Below are 18,592 nucleotides of genomic sequence, written 5' to 3'. Positions count from 1 at the left end.
GAATGGCAGATGAAGCAGCCCTTTTCCTCCGCACCAACAGCTAGTTTCACCAGCCGCTTCCCCCTTTCTTTCTTCTTAAGCTTTTCTCTTTCTCTTCCCTTTCCATTGGTGGAGAAACGAGTTTCCATTCAGACCGAGCTCATCCCTTTAGGGACAATTTCCTTCCTGCTGCAGCAAAGTCCCCTGAGGGCTGCTGGATACATTGGGCCCAAGGAATGTTGGGGCCACACCCCCTGGGCTAGGCCCACGGGGGTGCTCTTGTCTCCCCAGGGGGCATATGTGGGGGAGCCGAGGCCTCCCAGGAGAGGGGCTGTGGGGTATGGGGTGGAGGGNGGGGGGGGGGGGGGGGGGGGGGGGGGGGGGGGGGGGGGGGAAGGGGTTTGGTGGCGGTGGGAAGAGAGGTGACTTGAACGTGACTTCCGGGTCCAAGCTGCGGGCAAGGCCTGGGGCTGTAAGTTAAGCTTGCTAACAATGCCCCCTCCCCGAGGCAAACAAACAAAAACCCAACGGAAAAGATTTATTTGCAAATGAACAGCGGCGCCCGGAGTGGGCGGAGTGGGCGGCAGGCTGTGGGCCGGCCTGCGCGTGGTTGTGAGCGTTGTGAGGTTGTGAGCGCCCGGTGGGCTCGGCTCCCTCGCGCGGGGGAGGGTGCCTTGGCAGAGGAGGAGGAGGACGGAGAAGTAGGGGGTCTCGGAGCGGGTGGGAGCCGGAGGCGCGGTGGGGGGAGGGTGTTGGCTTCATGCTGGTACTAGTTTGATTTATCCCTAATGAGTTCTCAGCACATGGCTGCTCCCGGCGCACTCCGGGGGCCAGCGCAGCCTCCCGCGGGCCCCAGCCCGCCCCGACTCCAGAACAGCCGCCGCTCGCTCAGAAAAGAGCCAATTTCCACACTGCACAGTCCGCTTCACTCAAGGGGAAATCACATTTCCCTGGGAGAGCCGCAGGCAGCGCTTCACTCCACAGCCTGGCCAGCTGCCACCAGGCACAGATGCGGGGGCGCTGGGCCCGGCGTCCCCTCTCCCCTCACCCAAAGCCCCCTGCTTCCCCCCGTGAGCCCCAAGCCCCTGCCCCTCAGCAGCCTCTGCTGCTTTACAAGACCAGGAGAGAGGGTGGTGTCCAGGGCAGGGTGCTGGCCCGTTCCCTCCAACTTCTGAGAAGGCAAGGCGGCTAGTTCTGTCCAGGGGTTGAAGGTGCTGGGGCTGGCTTATCTGCCCTAAGTAGACAAGGCCTCTGTGCCTGTGTCCCACGGTCCCCCAAACAGCCAGGGGAACAGAAGAAGGTAATGAGAAGAACAAAAAGCCCAAAGATATGGCGATGGAGAGAAGAGAAGCGCGTCCTGGCATCTGCGGGAGTGGGACGCGGGACCTCTGAGCCCTTCCTGAGCGCTCACTTCCTCTCTCACACGTCCACACCCCTGCGGACGCAAATGGGGGCGAAAGAATCATTTGCTCCGGACCCAGCGGAGGAGGAACTGGAGTAAGAAACTAAGAGATGAAAAATGTCAGGACGAAGAGGTGAGAGAGGTTGAGGGACGGGGTTCTCCACAAGGATCACAGCTATGGGCACTCAGCTTGGTCACTGCCTGTGGAGGGTGATGCATGAACTGCGGGCAGAGGGACAGTTAGATGCCCTACAGATGGAAGTGCTTTGTGACCCTACAGGTAGGACAGCAGCTGCCACGGGATGGCCTGAGGACAAACTCAGGGTAAGGACAGAGCAGAAATGGGATCAACTCTGTGTTCCTGGGCCCAGGCCTACCCTCCCCCACCTGTAGCCTGACCTCTGGCCCTTCCTTCCCGGGACTGTTTGCCTGGTCAGGAGTGCGTGGCAGTGCCCTGGGTGGTCATGCACCTGCCGTCCCTCCCTACACAGTAAAAGCGGCCTGAGGTCTCTGCAGAGGCCTGGCCACATCCAGGTATCAAGGCCCTAGATTAGGATGCAGAGTTGGCCTTCGGTGAGGGGCTGGGCTGTGGTCCCTGCTCCTCTGAATGACCTTGACGAAGTCAAGTAATCTTTTGCTCCCAGTTTTTCCAAGTGCAAAATGGGGCCAATGTTCAGAATCAGAGACAAAAATTGATGTGAATGAGCTTTATAAACAAAGACTAAGCCTATGTGGAGGATTAGGACCTCTTCTGAGGATGAGGGAAGATGGGGGGGGACAGTTAAGTAGGGAGTGAGGGGGGTGGGGCAGGGACCACCAATCCCCCTGGCCTCCCTCTGCCCCTGAAGCTCAGTCTCACCGGCCAGGGGCATTGAGGTCTCTAGGCCCCTCCTCTTGCACTCACCCCAAAGGACAAGGACATCAGGAGTCACCTAAAGAGGACCTAGGTGCATACGCATGAGAAGAGGTGTGCTTGGGGGGAGGGAAGCAGGGGGATGACGAGGGCAGGCAGGAGAGCAGCAGCCTTAGCAAGTGCCTCAACTTCCCCTGGTCTATCTCTCATCTGAAGACTGTGGCCACTGACTCCTCCTGCCTGAGCTTGTTGTCAGAGTGAAGCGCGTGCCCGCATGTGAGGGACGGAAAATACACTTTCTTTGCTAACAACCCGTGGCAAGAATATCGGAGAAGGGAGGAAGGGGCTAGAACCAGCCTGGGGCTTGCCTTGGAGGCAGGACTCGCAGCTGCCCCTGTCCTCACCCCTGCAGGCTGTGGGGTCAGACTGGACAGTCCCCACAGCTCCAGCCCACCTTCAGAAGGGGGGTTCTGGTCCATCTGGTGGCCTGGGTGGTTTGAGCTGCTCTGTGCAGCCGCCTGTGGGAGCTGCCTGGCCCACTCAGACCTCTGTGAGCTCCCTGTACCCTGGGCTGGCCCGGCTGCACTAAGAGGGGCGGGGGGCAGTGGGGGTCACTGAAGGGGATGGAGTGAAGGTGAATGGCGGGGCAGGAGCTGGGAGAGCTGCTTGGAAAGCTGAGGAGGCCTCCCCGCCCAGGGCCATGACTGGGATTGCCCTGGTGGGCAGGCAGGGTGAGTGAGGCGGGGCCCTCTGTGCCTCGGGCATGCTCAGACCCAAGCCTCGTCCCCAATTCTCCACACGTGCTCTCCTCCCACAAGTCTTCACAGAAGCCGTGGCCTGACCTTCCTTCCGAGCAAACTGACCCCCTCACACGCAGCTACCCACCGGCCTCCCACATGCCCGCATGTCCTCCCTCCTCATAATCCTTTGCCCATGCCCATGCCACCCCAACTTCTCCCAACACTGCCCCCAGTGTGCCGGGCCACCTCAAATTGTCGCTTTCCCCCAACACAGAGATGACTGTATTTTCTGAGACCCAAAGGGGGACCATGGTTTGACCGTGGATTGCACACTGGGATAGGCACCATCTAGGATACACGGCCACTGGCCCACACCCGCTTTGAGCACAGTGCCCTGGGACGCTGAGCTCCCCTCAGAGAAAGGAAGTGGAGTTCAGAACCACGGTTACCCACAGCAAAGGCACAGCCCAAGTCCCTTTGTCATTTGGGGGTTGGAGAGGGCCTGCCAGGGGCACCAAGTGTTCCCACAGAGGGTTCTGTCCGCGAATGCGAAATCATTCTGCAGGCTCCTTGGGGAGCCATGCATCTCAAGGTGAGCTTGGAGCCAGGTCGGGGGCACTCAGGGACCCAGAGGTTCGAGGTGATGAGGAGCCTCAGATACGATGGGATTCGGTCCTGCTGCCATGCTCATAGCTAAAGGCAAGTGCTATTACTGGAAAATGAGCCTCATCTCAGATCCCCTCAGCAGAGAGGAGACGGGTTTTCTCTGTGGGAGGGTCCCCTGGCTCTATTCTCATGCCATCCTTGGTGAGCATCCCCAGTCCCTCTTTAGGGAGGACCATGGGGGCAAGAGCCCATCCCTCCACCTCAGCCCTCCTACTTCTGGAGTCCCTGGTGGGTGAGGAGTTCCCTCTCTCCATCTGACTCAAACTCCATTGGCTGCCATGTTGTCAGCATTCACCTGGGCACCATGCTGCACAGAGCCCTGTCCCTGGTCCCGCTGAAATGGAGAGGGTCCCCACAGACCAAGCACCCTGGTGGGGACAGAGCCCTTGCAGTCACCACTTTAGGTGACCCTGTTCTCCAAAACTTCCTAGAAAAGGATTGTCTGCCCTGCAGGGTCTCTCAATCCCTCCTGGCCCTGCCCGCCCAGGGCCGCCCCATTGCTTGGTCTTTCCAAGAGGATTGGACCCCACGCCCACTTCCCACCTTGGGCAAGTTATTTCATTTTGCCTGAGCCTCAGTTTCCTCAAATGTAAAATNGCCTGACACACAGTAGATCCCAGGAAATGTCTTCTCCCTTCCTCCTGTCACACCGCAGGAGCCACGGGAGCTGTGAGGGGGGCTCACGGTGTTCCCAGAACTTCCATCGACCCTCCCTGAGGATCCTCTGGCTTCCCTTGAATAACAGGGGCCACTGCTTGTGGGGAGTCTACGATTGGGCCGCCACCGTGCCACGTGCTCATTTTATCCTCACATTCTCTCGAGGTGGAAATCAAAGCTTAGGACAAGTGGCTGCCCGGTGACCTTCAGTCCTCCCACCCCCCACCCCAAAGTGAGCTCATTGTCCTCAGGGCTCTGAAGTTCTCTGGAGAAAGCCCAGACCCAGGGTGCTTCCTTCCCCAGCCAACCCCAAAGCCTGAGACGAAGAGTAATGGTTTATTGAGTTATGTGGTCATGGTGGGTTGTCTTTAAAAAAAGAAAGAAGCATCAAGGAGAGAAAGCCCAACATGGCAGGGAGACAGTTCACTGAGAGGCCAAAGTCTAGGGGTGGAACGAGGGAAGCTTGACCCAAACAGAGCTTCATTTACAGTATTTACAGTTGGGCTTTGGGGGCAAGGGCTGGGGGGGGAGGGGCAGAGGGAGAACCTCCATTGCTGGCTTCGGGGGCTCGCCTCAGGGTCTCTTCCATTGCTGTGGGCTTGGGTTGCAGGCTGCATACCTGGCTTGGCAGGGCTGTGGGGAGAGGGAAGCGGGTCCCGGCAAATCTGCCTCGTTCTGCCCTGGGCAGGGCCGCAGCTCACTCCCCAGGAGTAGGGGCCCTCAGAAAGGTCTGTGTCAAGCTGTGATAGGCCGGGCTGGCTGACAAGGAATGATCCACAGAGGAGCCCCCCGGGGTGTGCTCACACATTCTCAGCAGCAGGCAAAAGGCAGGTCCTTGACCACCAGGTGGAGCTTCTGGCTGACTCCATCCTGCTCTCAGCCCATGGCCTTGGCCGAGAGGGAGGTGGGGAAGAGCCAAGCAAGAGTGGAGAAGGTGGATGGCCAGAGCCTCGGCTGTGGGGCGGGCTGCAGGTGACTCTCAGTGGGGCTGTGGGGGACAGCCTCCATGCCCACTTGTGGTGTGTGGGCTGGACAGAAGTGCTTACAGCTCAGGACCACCGGAGCACGTCGGTGATGGAGCCACAGGCTCCTTTCTGCGGCCCTCAGCCCCTCATGGGCCGTGAGCTGTCCCTCTCAAGCTCCTCGGCTGCTCCCTCTTCTCTCCACATTTCTCCTCCAATTTTGTCTCTTTTGGAATGGGACAGTTCTCTCTCCCTGGGACTCCTGCCCCTCACTGCAGAGTCTTGGAGGACAGTTTGGCCTTCTCCAAAGTCATCCTGTCTTTCATGGTTCATTAAGCCAACCACACAGGGAGTGAGCCGCAATGCTGGACTTGTGGTTATTTTTCATGTAATAAATAAAGATTCCTTTGTGTGACTCTCTGGGGCCTGTCCCAGGCCAAGTCCTCCTGTTGCTCAGTCGCTCCCACTGTCCCCATGGCAACTACAGATGGTCAAAGGCTGTGGCGGTGGTGGGCGGCGCGCTTGGCCTTGATGTGGAACTGTAATAATATGGGGAACCTGGACGTGTTTTAAACAACAACAACAACAACACTGCTGGTCAGAGGGGGAAATCGCATCAGAACCTTCCCCTGTATCTGCTAACCTTGAAGACAACACAAGTTAATCATCTACCCCTCCGGCCTATCTGATCATCAAAGATTAACTCCTCTCTGGGCCTATTTCCTCCTTCCCTGGCCTCACCTTTGGGTTTCTGGCCAGAATGAGAACTGTTGGCTTCTTGCCCCTCCCCCCATGATGGCTTTGACCTTCAACACCCTCCTTTCAGGGAGAGGGCAACTGAGAGCAGTTACATCTAGAGCCTTGAAGAACCAAGCACACCTGGGGATCACCGGGGTCTTCCCCAACCTTGCCCAAACAGTGCGAGGTCAGAGAATCTTCTACTTTGGGCCCAGAAGGACTAGAATCCTGACTGGCCAAGGGGGTGTGCATTTGGGGGCCTCCACAGAGGTTCCATACACCTGCAGGGTGTGCAGCCCAGGAAGCCTTGGCGGGGAGGTTGCCCTGCCCCTGGCCCATCTCAGCACCCTCATCCTCTCTGGCTGAATTGAACAGAAAGGTGATTTGGAGTTGAACCCACGTGGCAAACAGAGCCCAGTTTAAGCACTCTCCCAGTCATTCTTGGAATGCCAGATGGTACTGGGAAGAAAGGGGGTTCTTGGGGAGTGGGTGGTCCTGCCAGGCCTGTGATAGGGCCCACAGGGTGGGCCACACTGGCTCCACTGCTCCTCTTTGGGCTCAGCTTTGCTTGGAGACCTCAAGGTCATCACTCGGAAATTCTAGCAGGATTCTTCAAGTTTTCCACTTATAGGGTTTGGTTTCCTAAAAAGCTTCCTTACCCAGCAGCCCATGGCCCCAGGGCAAGAGAGGGGTGAGAGGAGCCCACAGCTCACTCTCTGGACCTCCATCCTGAAGGCTGTCCACATCTCAGGCCAAGTATCGGGAAGGTAGTGACCAAAGGGACCCCATGTGAGGGTTCTGGTGCTGGAAAATGAGTACCCGTGCGCCACTTAGATGGTTAATGTATGCGATAGGACGGCCTTATTTGCACTCCTGTTCAGCGTCCTTGCCTCAGTGACCCCGGTGCTGCACTGTGAGCCCCTGACGGCAGGAAGTCCACTCTTAGACTTTTCTGGAGTCCACCTCTGCCCTTCCAAGGCCTGAGCCCTGAGTCTCACACGGAACAAAGACTTCAGAGACATGGCCTCAGGCAGCAGGAGGGAGAATGATGCCGAGAAGTCTCTTGCTTGTGTGTTCTTCCTCCAAACACCCAGGTACTTGGCCTTCCTTCTACTTGCTTGGACTGACAAGTGCCCCTGTCTCCCCCAGGCCCTCCATCTAACCTGGGCCTCTGGGCTGCCTTTCAGGCAGACTTTTGGCCCAGTCTTGTACCCCAACCCTGCCCCACACAGCAGAGGGCCTGGGCGGCCCTAAGGGGACTTACTCAGCAAGCTGGAGTTGGGGAAGCGCCAGGCCTCGCCGTAGGAGGAGTAGGGGGTGTGGCCGTAGGCATTGCCAGAGTATTCACTTCCTGTTGGAGGCACACAGGTGAGAGGCCTGTGAGGTGGACGTACCAATGTAGGCTTGGGGGTGGAGGAGAAGGGTCTGCAGGGCTGGCACTGGGCCAGCCCTGGGGGACACGGAGAGCCAGGGCAGGGACCGTGTGCGTTCAGAGGCCCCTCGATCCACCCTGTGGGGGCCTCTCAGCCCGCATCACTTTGGACAGGTACCAGAGGGCTGCCCTGACAAGCCCAGTCCTCCAGGTAGCCCAGGAGGGAGGTGATATTATTGTGCCCATTTTCTACATAAAGAAGTGAAGGCGTGGAGACCTGGAGAAGCTCACGCAGTTGAAGGGTTTGGTGCTGTCTGGGAGCTGTGACTCCAGCGCCCAGGTTCTACCACTTTTCCTGCGGCCTGGACCTGCAGCAAAGGCCTTTCCAGAAGGGGCCGAAAGGAGTGAGCAGGGTCACCAAAGCAGCCATAGAAAGAATGCAGCACGTGCAAACTTTTTAGCCTTCCTAAGCCTGAGTTTGTTGGGGACAGGTGTGTGTGTGTGTGTGTGTGTGTGTGTGTGTGTGTGAGGCTGTGGCAGTGGAGCCGGGGGTTGAGGATGAGAGGAAGGGGCCCAGGGAGGAGCCCTGCAAGGCACCAACCTCTTGGGGGAATCTGTGTTCTGGACTTGCTCTGAGGACGGGGGCGGGTGTGTGCGGGGGTATCCCATCCTAAGCCTGCCACTTGAAGCAAACTCAGTGCCAGAGTTCCAACAGAGCACATCAGATCACCTCCTTCTGTGAGTGGAGTCTTGGCTTTACCAAAAAGGAAAGATTTACCAAAGGAATGACATAAGGATTCCCTTAAGTAACGGCAACAAACCCAAGCAGACCACGCCATTACCATAGGTGCTTGGTGGGGAGCGTCAGGTCTGCAAAGCACGTTCCCACATGCTGTGCCCCTTTATTCACACCAGCATCCTATGCGGCACCCATTAATGTGGCCAATTTATACAAGAGGAAATTGGAGTGCAGCAGGATTAAGCAGTTTGCCTCAAATCAAGTGGCAGAGCAGAACTTGACCTTAGGGCTCTTAACTCTGAATTTCCAATAATCCCTTTAATGTGCTTCTGAGACAGTTGCCTCTACAAAGCCAGCTTCCTGCCCACCCTGCTGTCCCATGAATATCTGCACCACCTTTCGGAGCTTCATCTGCTATTGGGAGCCAAGTGCTTTCTGGGGCTTCTGGTCTCCTTCACTGACTCTGGAAGGGAGGCTTGAAACTGCCTGGCTCTCAAGCCGGCCTGCCTGGAGTCAAATCTCTGCTCCCCACTTCCGAGCTGTATCATCTCGGGCAAATCACTTAACCTCTCTGAGCCTCATTGTCCTCATCCGTAAAATGGGGCGAATCATTGTCTCTATCTTGTGGGGTTTTAGGGAGGATTAAATCAGATAATATACACTGAATGTTTAGCCCCACATTTGGTATATAAAAAGCACTCGAGAAATGCTAGCTTTTACTATTTTCCCATGAAGCTGGTGCTAGAATAAAGCTCAACTGAGGATCACAAATGAAGAAACTGTTCCCCAGAGAGGGAAAGACGTTTACCCCAGAGCCCCTGTTCAGTTACAGCCTGCCCTAGGACCATGCCCCCTAGCTGCTATCCCAGTGCTCTTTCTGGTAGCTCACAATGCAAACTGTTCCCCATTAACTGCTGTTGTACCCCCTATTTGCCTGGTTTCAGAGCACCCTGGGAGGAAGCTGACTCTACATGGGCTACACAGCCAGAGCCTCTAACCCACCCCCCACCCAGTACCAAACACGACTGGCTCCACAGGACAAGGAAGAGAGGTGGAAAATACAATGTGTTTCCTCTCTCATTTTGTCACTTATTCATGCATTCACTCACTCACACACTCACTCATCTATTGAACACACATTCACCAAGTCCCTATGTGCTTAGGTCACACAGAAGCTGGTGTAGGGATTGGGGCGCAGGAGGTGGCACGCACCTGTGTGGAGCGTCTTCCCACCACCAGATCCGTCAACCTGCCTGCAGCTCCGGTGGACGAAATGTCTCTGCATCCATGAAGGGCCAACCCATCCTCTTTGCTCCACATCCCATCCTTCTCACCTTTCCAAGGACCTTCCCCCTACAATCTATCCCCTTTTTTCCGCTTCATCAATCTCTCCCTTCCTAATTTACCACTTCCTTCAGCCAGCAAACATGGGCTGCTATCTTCTCTTTTAAAAAAGTCTCTTCCTGCCCCACATCCAGCTACCAGCCCCTCTCTGTGCTCCCTGGTCTCTGCCCTCACCTCCTTATTCCCCTCCAATCAGGCCAGTGCTGATCCCCTGAAATCCCCACAACCACCACCCTGATCATTCCAGTGGTCACTTCTATGCCCACCCCACCCCCCAACCTCCTAGCCAACTGTGACTCAGGTCATCACTCCCTCTATGCCTTTGGGTTTTGTGATGCCTTTGCTACCAGGTCCACTGTTCCCTCCCCCTCACTCTCCTTGCTGGTGTCTTCTCTGCTTCAGCTCTAAATGCTAGGGCTGGGTCTGTGAGCCTTCTGTGATTTTCCATCCACATTCTCTTTCTAGTGATCTTGTTTAATCTCTTGGCATTAAATAATAGCTTGGTACGATGGCTGAAATTTATGTCCTAGCCAGAATTCTTTCCTGACTTCAGACATATATCATGTGTCTAGTGACTTATTAAGCTGGGTGTTTGGAGGTATCTCAGTCCTATTATCGTCCATTAGAACTCTCGATTTCCACCTGCCACACATTCTACCTCTTCCTCTCCTGGTCTCCCATATATATACCCACCACCACCACCATCCAAGCATTTTCCCAAGCTCCAAGCCTAGGAGTCATTCTTGTTTTCTCTGTTTTGGAACCCCTACACCCAATTCACCAAGTGTTGTTGTTGGCTGTACCCCTAAAATATCTTCAATGTCTCTTTTCTCCTCCCTCACTGCTATCTGCCCCCCACACCCCTGCCCCCAGCCCAAGCCACCAAGGTCTTGCAGGAACTGTTAGGACCCCTCCCCTAACTGGTCTCTGTTCTTCCTCTGTCTACAGTCTATTTTCCCAGCAGTCGTCTTAAAATTCGACCCAGCCACTACCAACATCCCCTCCCTTTGTAGTGCCTTCCCCATTTACTCCTTGTTCTTAGATATACTCATCAATCCCTTTTTATGTGTGATCATGCTAAACTAGTTCCTGCCTTGGGGCCTTTGCACTTGCTGTTCTTTTGGGCTGGGGATAGTTTGCTCCAGTTTATCACTTGGCTGATCACTTTGAACACCGTCTCAAAGAGGTCTCCCCTGTTTGCCCAATCTAAAGTAGTTATCTCTTTTCCCTGTGGCTCTTTATTACATCATCCAACTTTACTGTCTTCATAGCACTTGCCACTATCTGAAATGATCTTCTTTATTCATTTGTTGACTTGTTTACTGTACTTTTTTCTTCATGATTAGGTTGCAAGCTCCATGAATAGAGTGACCTGTCTTGTTCACTGCTATAGCCCCAGCGTCCCAACCATAGATATTCAACCAGTATTTGTTAAGTGAAAAAGTGGTGAATGGATGGAAGGATGTAAGAATGGTTGAAAGGCTGGAAACTGGATGATGGATAATGGAAAGTAGACAGACAAAAGAATGGATGTATAGAAGGATAGATGGATGGATGGATGGATCGATCGATCGATCGATGGATGGATGGGGTGGATGGGGATGGATGGGTAGATAGAAGGATAGATGGATTAATGACAGGATGGATGTAAGAAAGGATGGATAGATGAATGACTAAAGGAATGATCAGTGGAAAGAAAGAATGGAAAGATTGGTTATGGATGTATAGAAAATTGTGTATAAAGATACATGGATGGAAAGGTGGGTAGATGGATGGATGGATCCATCTATCTCGAGTTGTCAGTTCAGCTCTAGAACTGGTATGAGGGTCATCAACTCTGTTAATGGGGCAGGAAAAACAACAACAACAACCATGAGAAGTCAAAACAGATGATGAGTGGACAGGAGAAGTCTGTGTCCTGGTCCTGTTCTTGTGTCACTTTCCTACAGCTTGTGTTGTTATTTCTAGTATCGGGGGAGGCAGCGTGGTATAGTAGAAAGAACCCTAGATTTGAAATCAAAAGACCTGGGTTTGAACAACTCAGCCACACGGTATAGTTAATTAAGACCCTGAGCACACTCCCTTGCTTTTCTAAGCTCGTTTCCTCATCTAAAGTAAACTAGAATGATACCAGCTTCCTAATTTTAGGTGAAGATTCAACAAGAAAGTTATATCTATGAACGGCCAGGCACACAGGAAGTGCACAATAAATGATCTTTTCCTTCCTTCCACAAACGATTGAAGAATGCCAATGGCATGCCTTGCTTTAAGCATGTTTCATGCATCTAGCACAGAGTTGGCACTCAGTGAAGTTTTATTAATTTTAATGGAAGGAATCACCATTTAGTCAACTGGGAGATTGTGACTACTGGTAAGAGATGGACAAATACCTTCTGTACAAAGAAATTCCTTAAGAATTAATTTGTACCATGGTTCCATGGACCAGATGATACATTTAAATAGTATTGCATTTTCTGAAACCTGATTTACATATGACTTATCTTGGAAAGTCCATGCACTGCGCAAGGCAAGCCCCACCTCTTTTGCAATTCACTTGCTGTTGATGTTGTAGTTGTGTTATTTTTTTTTTTTCACAACCCCACTCATTAAGAATGAGATCCTTCTGGAAACACCTGGGGGTCTTTGATGAGAGGCCCAAACCTTCCAGCTACCTCACCGGTCATAATCTGGGCCCCAGAACCCCCTTGCCCTGGGCCTGGCCCTGGGGAATGATTCATAATTAAGAGAAAAGCCCTGTGCTTTCTGTTTCCTCCTCCTCCTCTAAGCAGGCGGCAGGGAAAGGTGGAGAGGTTGGAAGGGGGATGGGGGGAGCCGACTGGAGCCTGGGATTTTGATTGAGAGGCCCCATTATCCACACTCTTAAAAAAATAACCGAATCTTTTCCTTTTTTATCTTGACCAATCTCATTTCACGCTCCAGAAGAGGAAGGGAGGGAGGGAGGGAGTCCAGGGCCAGGAGGGAGAGAGGAGTCAGTATTCTGTATTTTCAACGCTGCATTAAGCACATCGCCACGGTAACCAGGCAGCAACAAGTGCCAGCTCAGCAGGTTCCCAGGGAGCAAGGAGCCTCCTTACCTCCCTCTCTTCTCCCTCCCCTCCCTCTGCCCAGTAGAGCCCAGCCCACCTGCTTCAGCACAGGGCACCCAGAGTGGGTGGCTGGCAAAGAACAAGCCCTGCCGGGGAGGGAAGGAAGCAGCCTGGGTGAATGTGCTAAGTCTCTGGGGTCATGGGCGTCTGCAAGGGGGTTACAGATGCCCTGATTTAGAGCTCGTTCCAGAAGCTCCACGTCCTACGGCCTCTCGGGGCAGTAGATATGACTTGATTCTGCCCTGTCCTCCCTTGGGTCCTTCTTATATGTTTTCTTAAAGAGTGAGTGAGACACACCGAAAGAAACTCTCCCTGTCCTCCTCACTTGTCTAGACCTTGACACCCTGGGTCACTGTTAGGTGATGACCACGCTGGTGGATAAAGAAACCGAAATGACCAGCAGGTAGTATTCCAGGATAGCGTCAGGGAGGATGGAGACATCCCCCCAGCTCATCTCCCTGTAGTGCCTTTGGAGTACCTAGAACATGGGTCCTGCCCATGCAGGGTTGAATGAGTGTGAGGTGTGAAGGAAGGTATATTTCAACCATCTTCATCATCATCATCACCAACACCATTCATATTCGGATTTTACAGAAAGGGTGTGCATCAGAGTGAAAAAACTGGGAGACAATGGGTTGCTCAGGGTCCAGGCTTGTGTTTAGCTCACACTGCCCTGCGGATCCCTAGAGCACTCTTCATCAAGCCTCGCTGAGTCAATGGAAGAAGTGGCAGAGTTTGGTTTTGAACGCTGGTCAGTCTCAGCTCTGCCCATTCCATCACAGGGAATCTGGGAGCAGGTGGGAAGAAGGAAGCTGAGCTGGGGAGAGTTAAGGAGCCAGGACCGCAGTGAAATCTTTGCTCTAAGCATTTACAAGAAGATGCACTCTTTGGTGAGTCCTTCAATGCCTTTTGGGAAATCTATGCATGGGACACACCCTACCTCTTGTCCCCTCTTCCTCCACCTTTGGCCAACCCTTCCTGTTTGCGTACTTCCCTCCTGCCCAGCCGCTCCCCTTACCTGCCACCATGCCTGCGATGGCAGAAGAGGCATAGCTGCCCTGTCCGCTGGTGGGGATGTGGGGTGGGTATCCAGGCAGTGTGGGCCCCACCATCTCTCTCCCTGGAAAAATACAATAAGGAGTCATTAGTTAGGTCATAGTGGGCTCCTGCACTTTCTGTCTTGCTTCCCCAAGGCTCAGCAAGTCTTTCCTCATAGCATGGACACTCTCTCCAAAGCCAGTCTCCAAATCCACTCCCCCTCCTCGCTCTGAGCTCAAGCATCTCCCTCTGTCTGCCCTACAGGACACTGGCTCCACCACGAAAGGACCACTTGCTATTGCAGTCTTGTATTGTGGCCCATCTTCCAATGATTTTGTTTGTGTGAATCTTATTCACCAACAACAATGTCATGGTTTTAGAGGGAGGGTGGGGGCTGTCTCTTCTGGGTCTTTGTCATCCCCTAGTGTCCAGCATAGCAGTGGGTGTAGCTGGCCTAAGTAAAACTTTAGAGGCCTCTGGACTCAGAGCTCACACTCTCTCAGCTCCAGCTTTGAGGATCAAGAACAAGGTCCTACAAGGGATGGCAAAGGCTTTTTGGCTATTACATCTCACCACTACCTTTCACTATACTTTTTGGACCTGTGGCAGACATTGCTAATCAATCACTGCACTCTTTTCCAGGGGTCCAGAGAGGGTGGTTCCTACTCCTCAACCTCGTCTTTCAGGTGGATACAACCTATCCGAGTTGTAAAGGACACAAAACCTATAGGTTATCCTTGACCTAGAAAGGAGACACAAGCTGAGAGATATTTGGTGTTAATACATGAACATGAACTGCACATCTGTCAGTTCCATTCCTGGGGAGAAAAGCCACTTTCAGCAAAACAAACATCCAGCTCTCTCTTTATAATCTGTGGGTAATGTCCTTGTCTTGGTGGCAGTGAGGCAGCTCTAGAGACCTGATTTCCCTGGCTCTACTTCTGCTCTACATCAGGAAGTTGAGCCTTCCCATTGTGGAGGCCCCATCTGTCTGGATGAGTTCCTCCTACTTCTCTCATGTCCCACAGGCCCAGATCAGACTCTCTGTCACCCAAGGATTCTTGGCAATTCATCCTGGTTTGCCCACATCTGTCCAGGTAATGACCACTGTCGTTACCACTCAGCGTATCTATTAATAACATCTATTTTACTCTCAAATGCCCCAGTTGGAATGATGAATTATTTGGTCATCTCCATTTCTTAGTGGTGTCTACAGGGTTTCTGAACTTCAGCATTATTGACATTTGGGGCCAGATAATTTTTGTGGGGGGGGGGCATCCTCAGCATTGCAGGATGTCCAACAGCATCCCTGGGGTCTACTCACTAGATGCTAGTAGCAGTTCCTGCCCAGTATGACAACCAAAAATATCTCTAGATATTCCGTATGTCCCCAGGGGGCAAAATCACCCTGGATTGAGAACCACTGTGTTCAGTTATGACCATTTTACCCAAATGCCTCTGCCTCTTTCACATCAAGGGCTGCTTTTTCTCCCAGGACTCACAGGGACTCCCTGTGAGGAGAGTCTGTCAACCAACTTACCAAGGCCATCCCCTCTACACCACTGCTTGTCCAACATTTTCCCCTGACATCCCCTCGAGGTCCAACATGCTTTGAACTCTTCAGGGTGCAGCTAGTAATGATGAAAGGGAAGGTACGTCCCATGGAACCTTATGAGTTGTCAATACTGCAGCGACTAAATCTTACCTCTATTTTTAGAAATTCCCTGAAGATAAGTTGTGCATTCAATAAAGATTTATTGAGGAAGTATGATGTCCCAGGCACTTTTCTGAATATTGGGGATACAGCAGTAAGAATGCTAAATTAGCAAGGCCAGCCACTAAATGAAAACTGGGCATGAGCTGGGATAAGCATATTGAGCCAAACTTAGAGGGTCAACAAATAAGACCAGTCTTTCTGGGCTTCTGCCATTCTTTTGGAAGGAAGGGTCTCGAAACCAGAGGACCTTTGTCCTTATCCTGCTTCTACAACTAATTTAAGTGTCCTTAGACCCGCCACCTATGTACTCAAGCTTGTTTCTTCATGTGCAAAATGGGGGGGAGGGGTGGGGAGAAATAAGAGTACCCTACATACCTTATTACTATTACTATGATGTTATCAGCATACCACAGAGCCAGGGTTTGATGCTACAGGTGGACATGGATTAGTGCAACGGACACATTCTATAAAGTGTTACATCATGGGAACACTTACAGAATAAATCCTATTGAAATGAGCCATCGGTGCTCATTATTTAAAACTAAGTGAATGTTTTCATAAAAATAAACTCCATTGGTGCTGGACCAAACACGGAATCCACTGGAATTTTACAGATGGGTTCAGTTCACTTGGAAACCCAGGGGAGGCAAGGAAATTTTAGTACATTTAGAAGTAAAGGGAGTAATATGCAGAAAATACACCAAGGTAAAATCTGGTCTTTCTTTGAAGAAGGACTGCAATACAATCGGCTATTAGACTGAGCCCACTCTGCTCTCAGATGAAGCATTTGGCCAACGACTGGAGCCTATGAGAGGAAGGGGCGACATGAAGTCTGTGAGGGCAGCAGGTGTACAAGGGGTGGACAGGTACAGGTGTAGGACAGTGATGGAAGAGGGTTGGTGGCTAATTCAGGCCCAATGCCTTGTCTTTCCTCTTCCTGCTTCCTCTTCCCTGAGAGAGATAGAGAGCTCTAGATCCAAGCCAGGCTGTGGCTGAGGGACAAGCTTATTTCTCTGGATCACATCTTCCCATCTGTCTCATGAAGAGCTAGGTTAGATTAGATCTAGTAAATATGGCTCAACTTCTCACCTATTTCACTGGTAGGGGCTTCCCGGTACCCTGTGTTGAGAAGGATTCTGTGGCTGCATCTGTGTCTACCATGACTAGGGCTGAAGGTGAGGAGGTAACTCTTGGCTTTTAGGCCACCTCTTTGCTGGTGCTGGCTGAGATATTCTCCAGGGCTCCTGTGACCCTGGAGCCCTGTGGTCCCACACTCCCTTCCTATTGCCCTCACCCCATGTCCTTCCATCACCTGACCCTACTGCTTCTTGAGCTCTGCAGTTCAGTGGGCAGAGAACCAGAGCACATGTTCTCCTGAAGCTATGATTTAGTCACAATTCCCCTGTAGAACCCCATCCCATGAGAACTAGTCCCTAGACTGCTCTTAGAAATAAATTCATTAACCTCACCCCCTTATATTCTGAGATTTTAATCTTCATCTCTCCTTGGCCACCTAATTTTCTCCCAGGGAAGCAGATGTTTCTGAATCAAGTGCTGTAGCAGACCGCAAAGGCTTTCATGAAACTTGGCCTTCCTCCAAAGCCTAGTAAGACTTTCTACAGGATGGCCTTCACCCAGCCCATGGTACCTTAAACTCCCCTGTCAATCCCTCAAAACCCTGCTTCAGGTCCTTGAATTTCAATGTGGTTTCTTCCAAAAGGCCAAGAACCTTGCAACCTTCTCAGAAATGTAACCACATGNAAAAAAAAAAAAAAAAAAAAAAAAAAAAAAAAAAAAGAAATGTAACCACAGAAGCCATGAGGTATATGCACTCCAACACAGCCCAACCATATCTTCTACGGACTTATTTATTTTTTTATTTTACTAAAAAAATTTTTTTAATGTTTATTTGTTTTTGAGAGAGACAGAGTGTGAGCAGGGGAGGGACAGAGATAGAGGGAGACACAGAACCCAAAGCAGGTTCCAGGCTCTGAGCTATTAGCACAGAGCCCGACATGGGACTTGAATTTGGGAACAGTGAGATCATGACCTGAGCTGAAGTCAGACGCCTAACTGACTGAGCCACCCAGGTGCCCCTAACTTACTATTTTTAAGGTTCTGCATCATTAGTTTCTTTGATTTCTTATTTATTTATTTATTTATTTATTTTTATTTTTTTGAGAGAGAGATTGTGTGCTCATGTGAGCATGCAAGATGGGGGGAGCGGCAGAAGGAGAGGGAGAGAGACAGAATCTTAATCAGGCTCCATGCTTAACATGAAGCCCAACTCAGGGCTCAATCCCATGATCCTGGGATCATGACCTGAGGTGAAATCAAGAGGGACCAACTGAGCCACCAAGGTGCCCTTAGGTTCTTTGATTTATAATTCCTCTGCTCACACATATACTTTCTACGTGGCCCTTTTTTTCAGAAGGTGATGTAGACACAGGTTGATGTTGACTGGCTGCGAAGTGGGGTTCTGGAAGAAAACACTAGCGCCCCAGAAATACTGGCAAATATTCTAAATACTGGTAGAGTCCAGGAGGAATTTAGAGGGTAGAGGTGATTTCAGACAATTTTATTTGCCCACTTTGATGTCTGCCCTCTACTTGACCCCTTTTCAATTCCTTATCTTGTTCTGATAGCAAAGAAAATTTATAGCAATCCAGAAATCTCTTTGGCAGGACTAAATATAATTTTGCACAAAAGAATGGAGGCGGGTAATAGACTCTTTGATGATAAAACCAAACTCAGAGGCTCTGATCAGCTGAGCCGGGAATCAGCCTCGGAACAGCCAGGACAAGGACAGCTTCGATATCGCTCTTGCAAGTGCACTGGGACCCAGACTGGGGCATCTGAGGGGGAATGACAAGAGTATTAGGGAAGATCCTATTGTTCCCCAAACTCTGACATTCCTTCTTTTGTAAAAAGCTGATTAGGAAGAAGCTGGGAAGCCTCTTCCTGATTAGGAAGAGCCAGAGGGACAGTCAGCCTGGAGATTGCACTATCAGAGCCACTGGGCCAGGAGAGGAAGTGACCCCAGGGGGAGACTATGAAGCAGCAGAGAGGGTCCTTAGGAAGCTAGTCAGAGGAGGTGAGCTGGGAGGGCTCCGGTAAGGTGAAGGCCAAGCTGCTTCTGGAATGAAAACTCATCTGGTCCTGTCTCTTTCCTCTTGCCTGCAACACTACCTTGGAGTAATTTAGTCTTGGCTCCCTTCTCTTTCTTTGAAGTTCACCTATTCCTCTCTTGGATGGCTTTCAACCCACCTCCCCCCATC

The 18,592-nt window shown here is 51.9% G+C and overlaps 1 protein-coding gene across 1 annotated transcript in view; it reads right to left on the bottom strand.

Moving 5' to 3' along the window:
• Positions 1-5,708: 5,708 nt before the first annotated feature.
• PAX8 (paired box 8) overlaps positions 5,709-18,592 on the bottom strand; it is a 55,172-nt gene continuing 42,288 nt past the window's right edge. Inside the window, exons 10-12 of the mRNA XM_077773494.1 lie at positions 13,578-13,679; positions 7,262-7,348; positions 5,709-5,817 (exon numbers count right to left, since the gene is read on the bottom strand). Coding sequence (XP_077629620.1) covers positions 5,741-5,817; positions 7,262-7,348; positions 13,578-13,679 — 266 coding nt within the window. The 3' untranslated portion in view covers positions 5,709-5,740. The remainder of the gene's footprint in view (positions 5,818-7,261; positions 7,349-13,577; positions 13,680-18,592) is intronic.

The sequence above is a fragment of the Crocuta crocuta genome, unplaced genomic scaffold (assembly GCF_008692635.1).
Source record: "Crocuta crocuta isolate KB4526 unplaced genomic scaffold, BGI_CrCroc_1.0 scaffold67, whole genome shotgun sequence".
Taxonomy (NCBI): domain Eukaryota; kingdom Metazoa; phylum Chordata; class Mammalia; order Carnivora; family Hyaenidae; genus Crocuta; species Crocuta crocuta.
The sequence above is the reverse complement of the archived record's forward strand: the minus strand, read 5'-3'. Positions and strand labels throughout refer to the sequence as shown.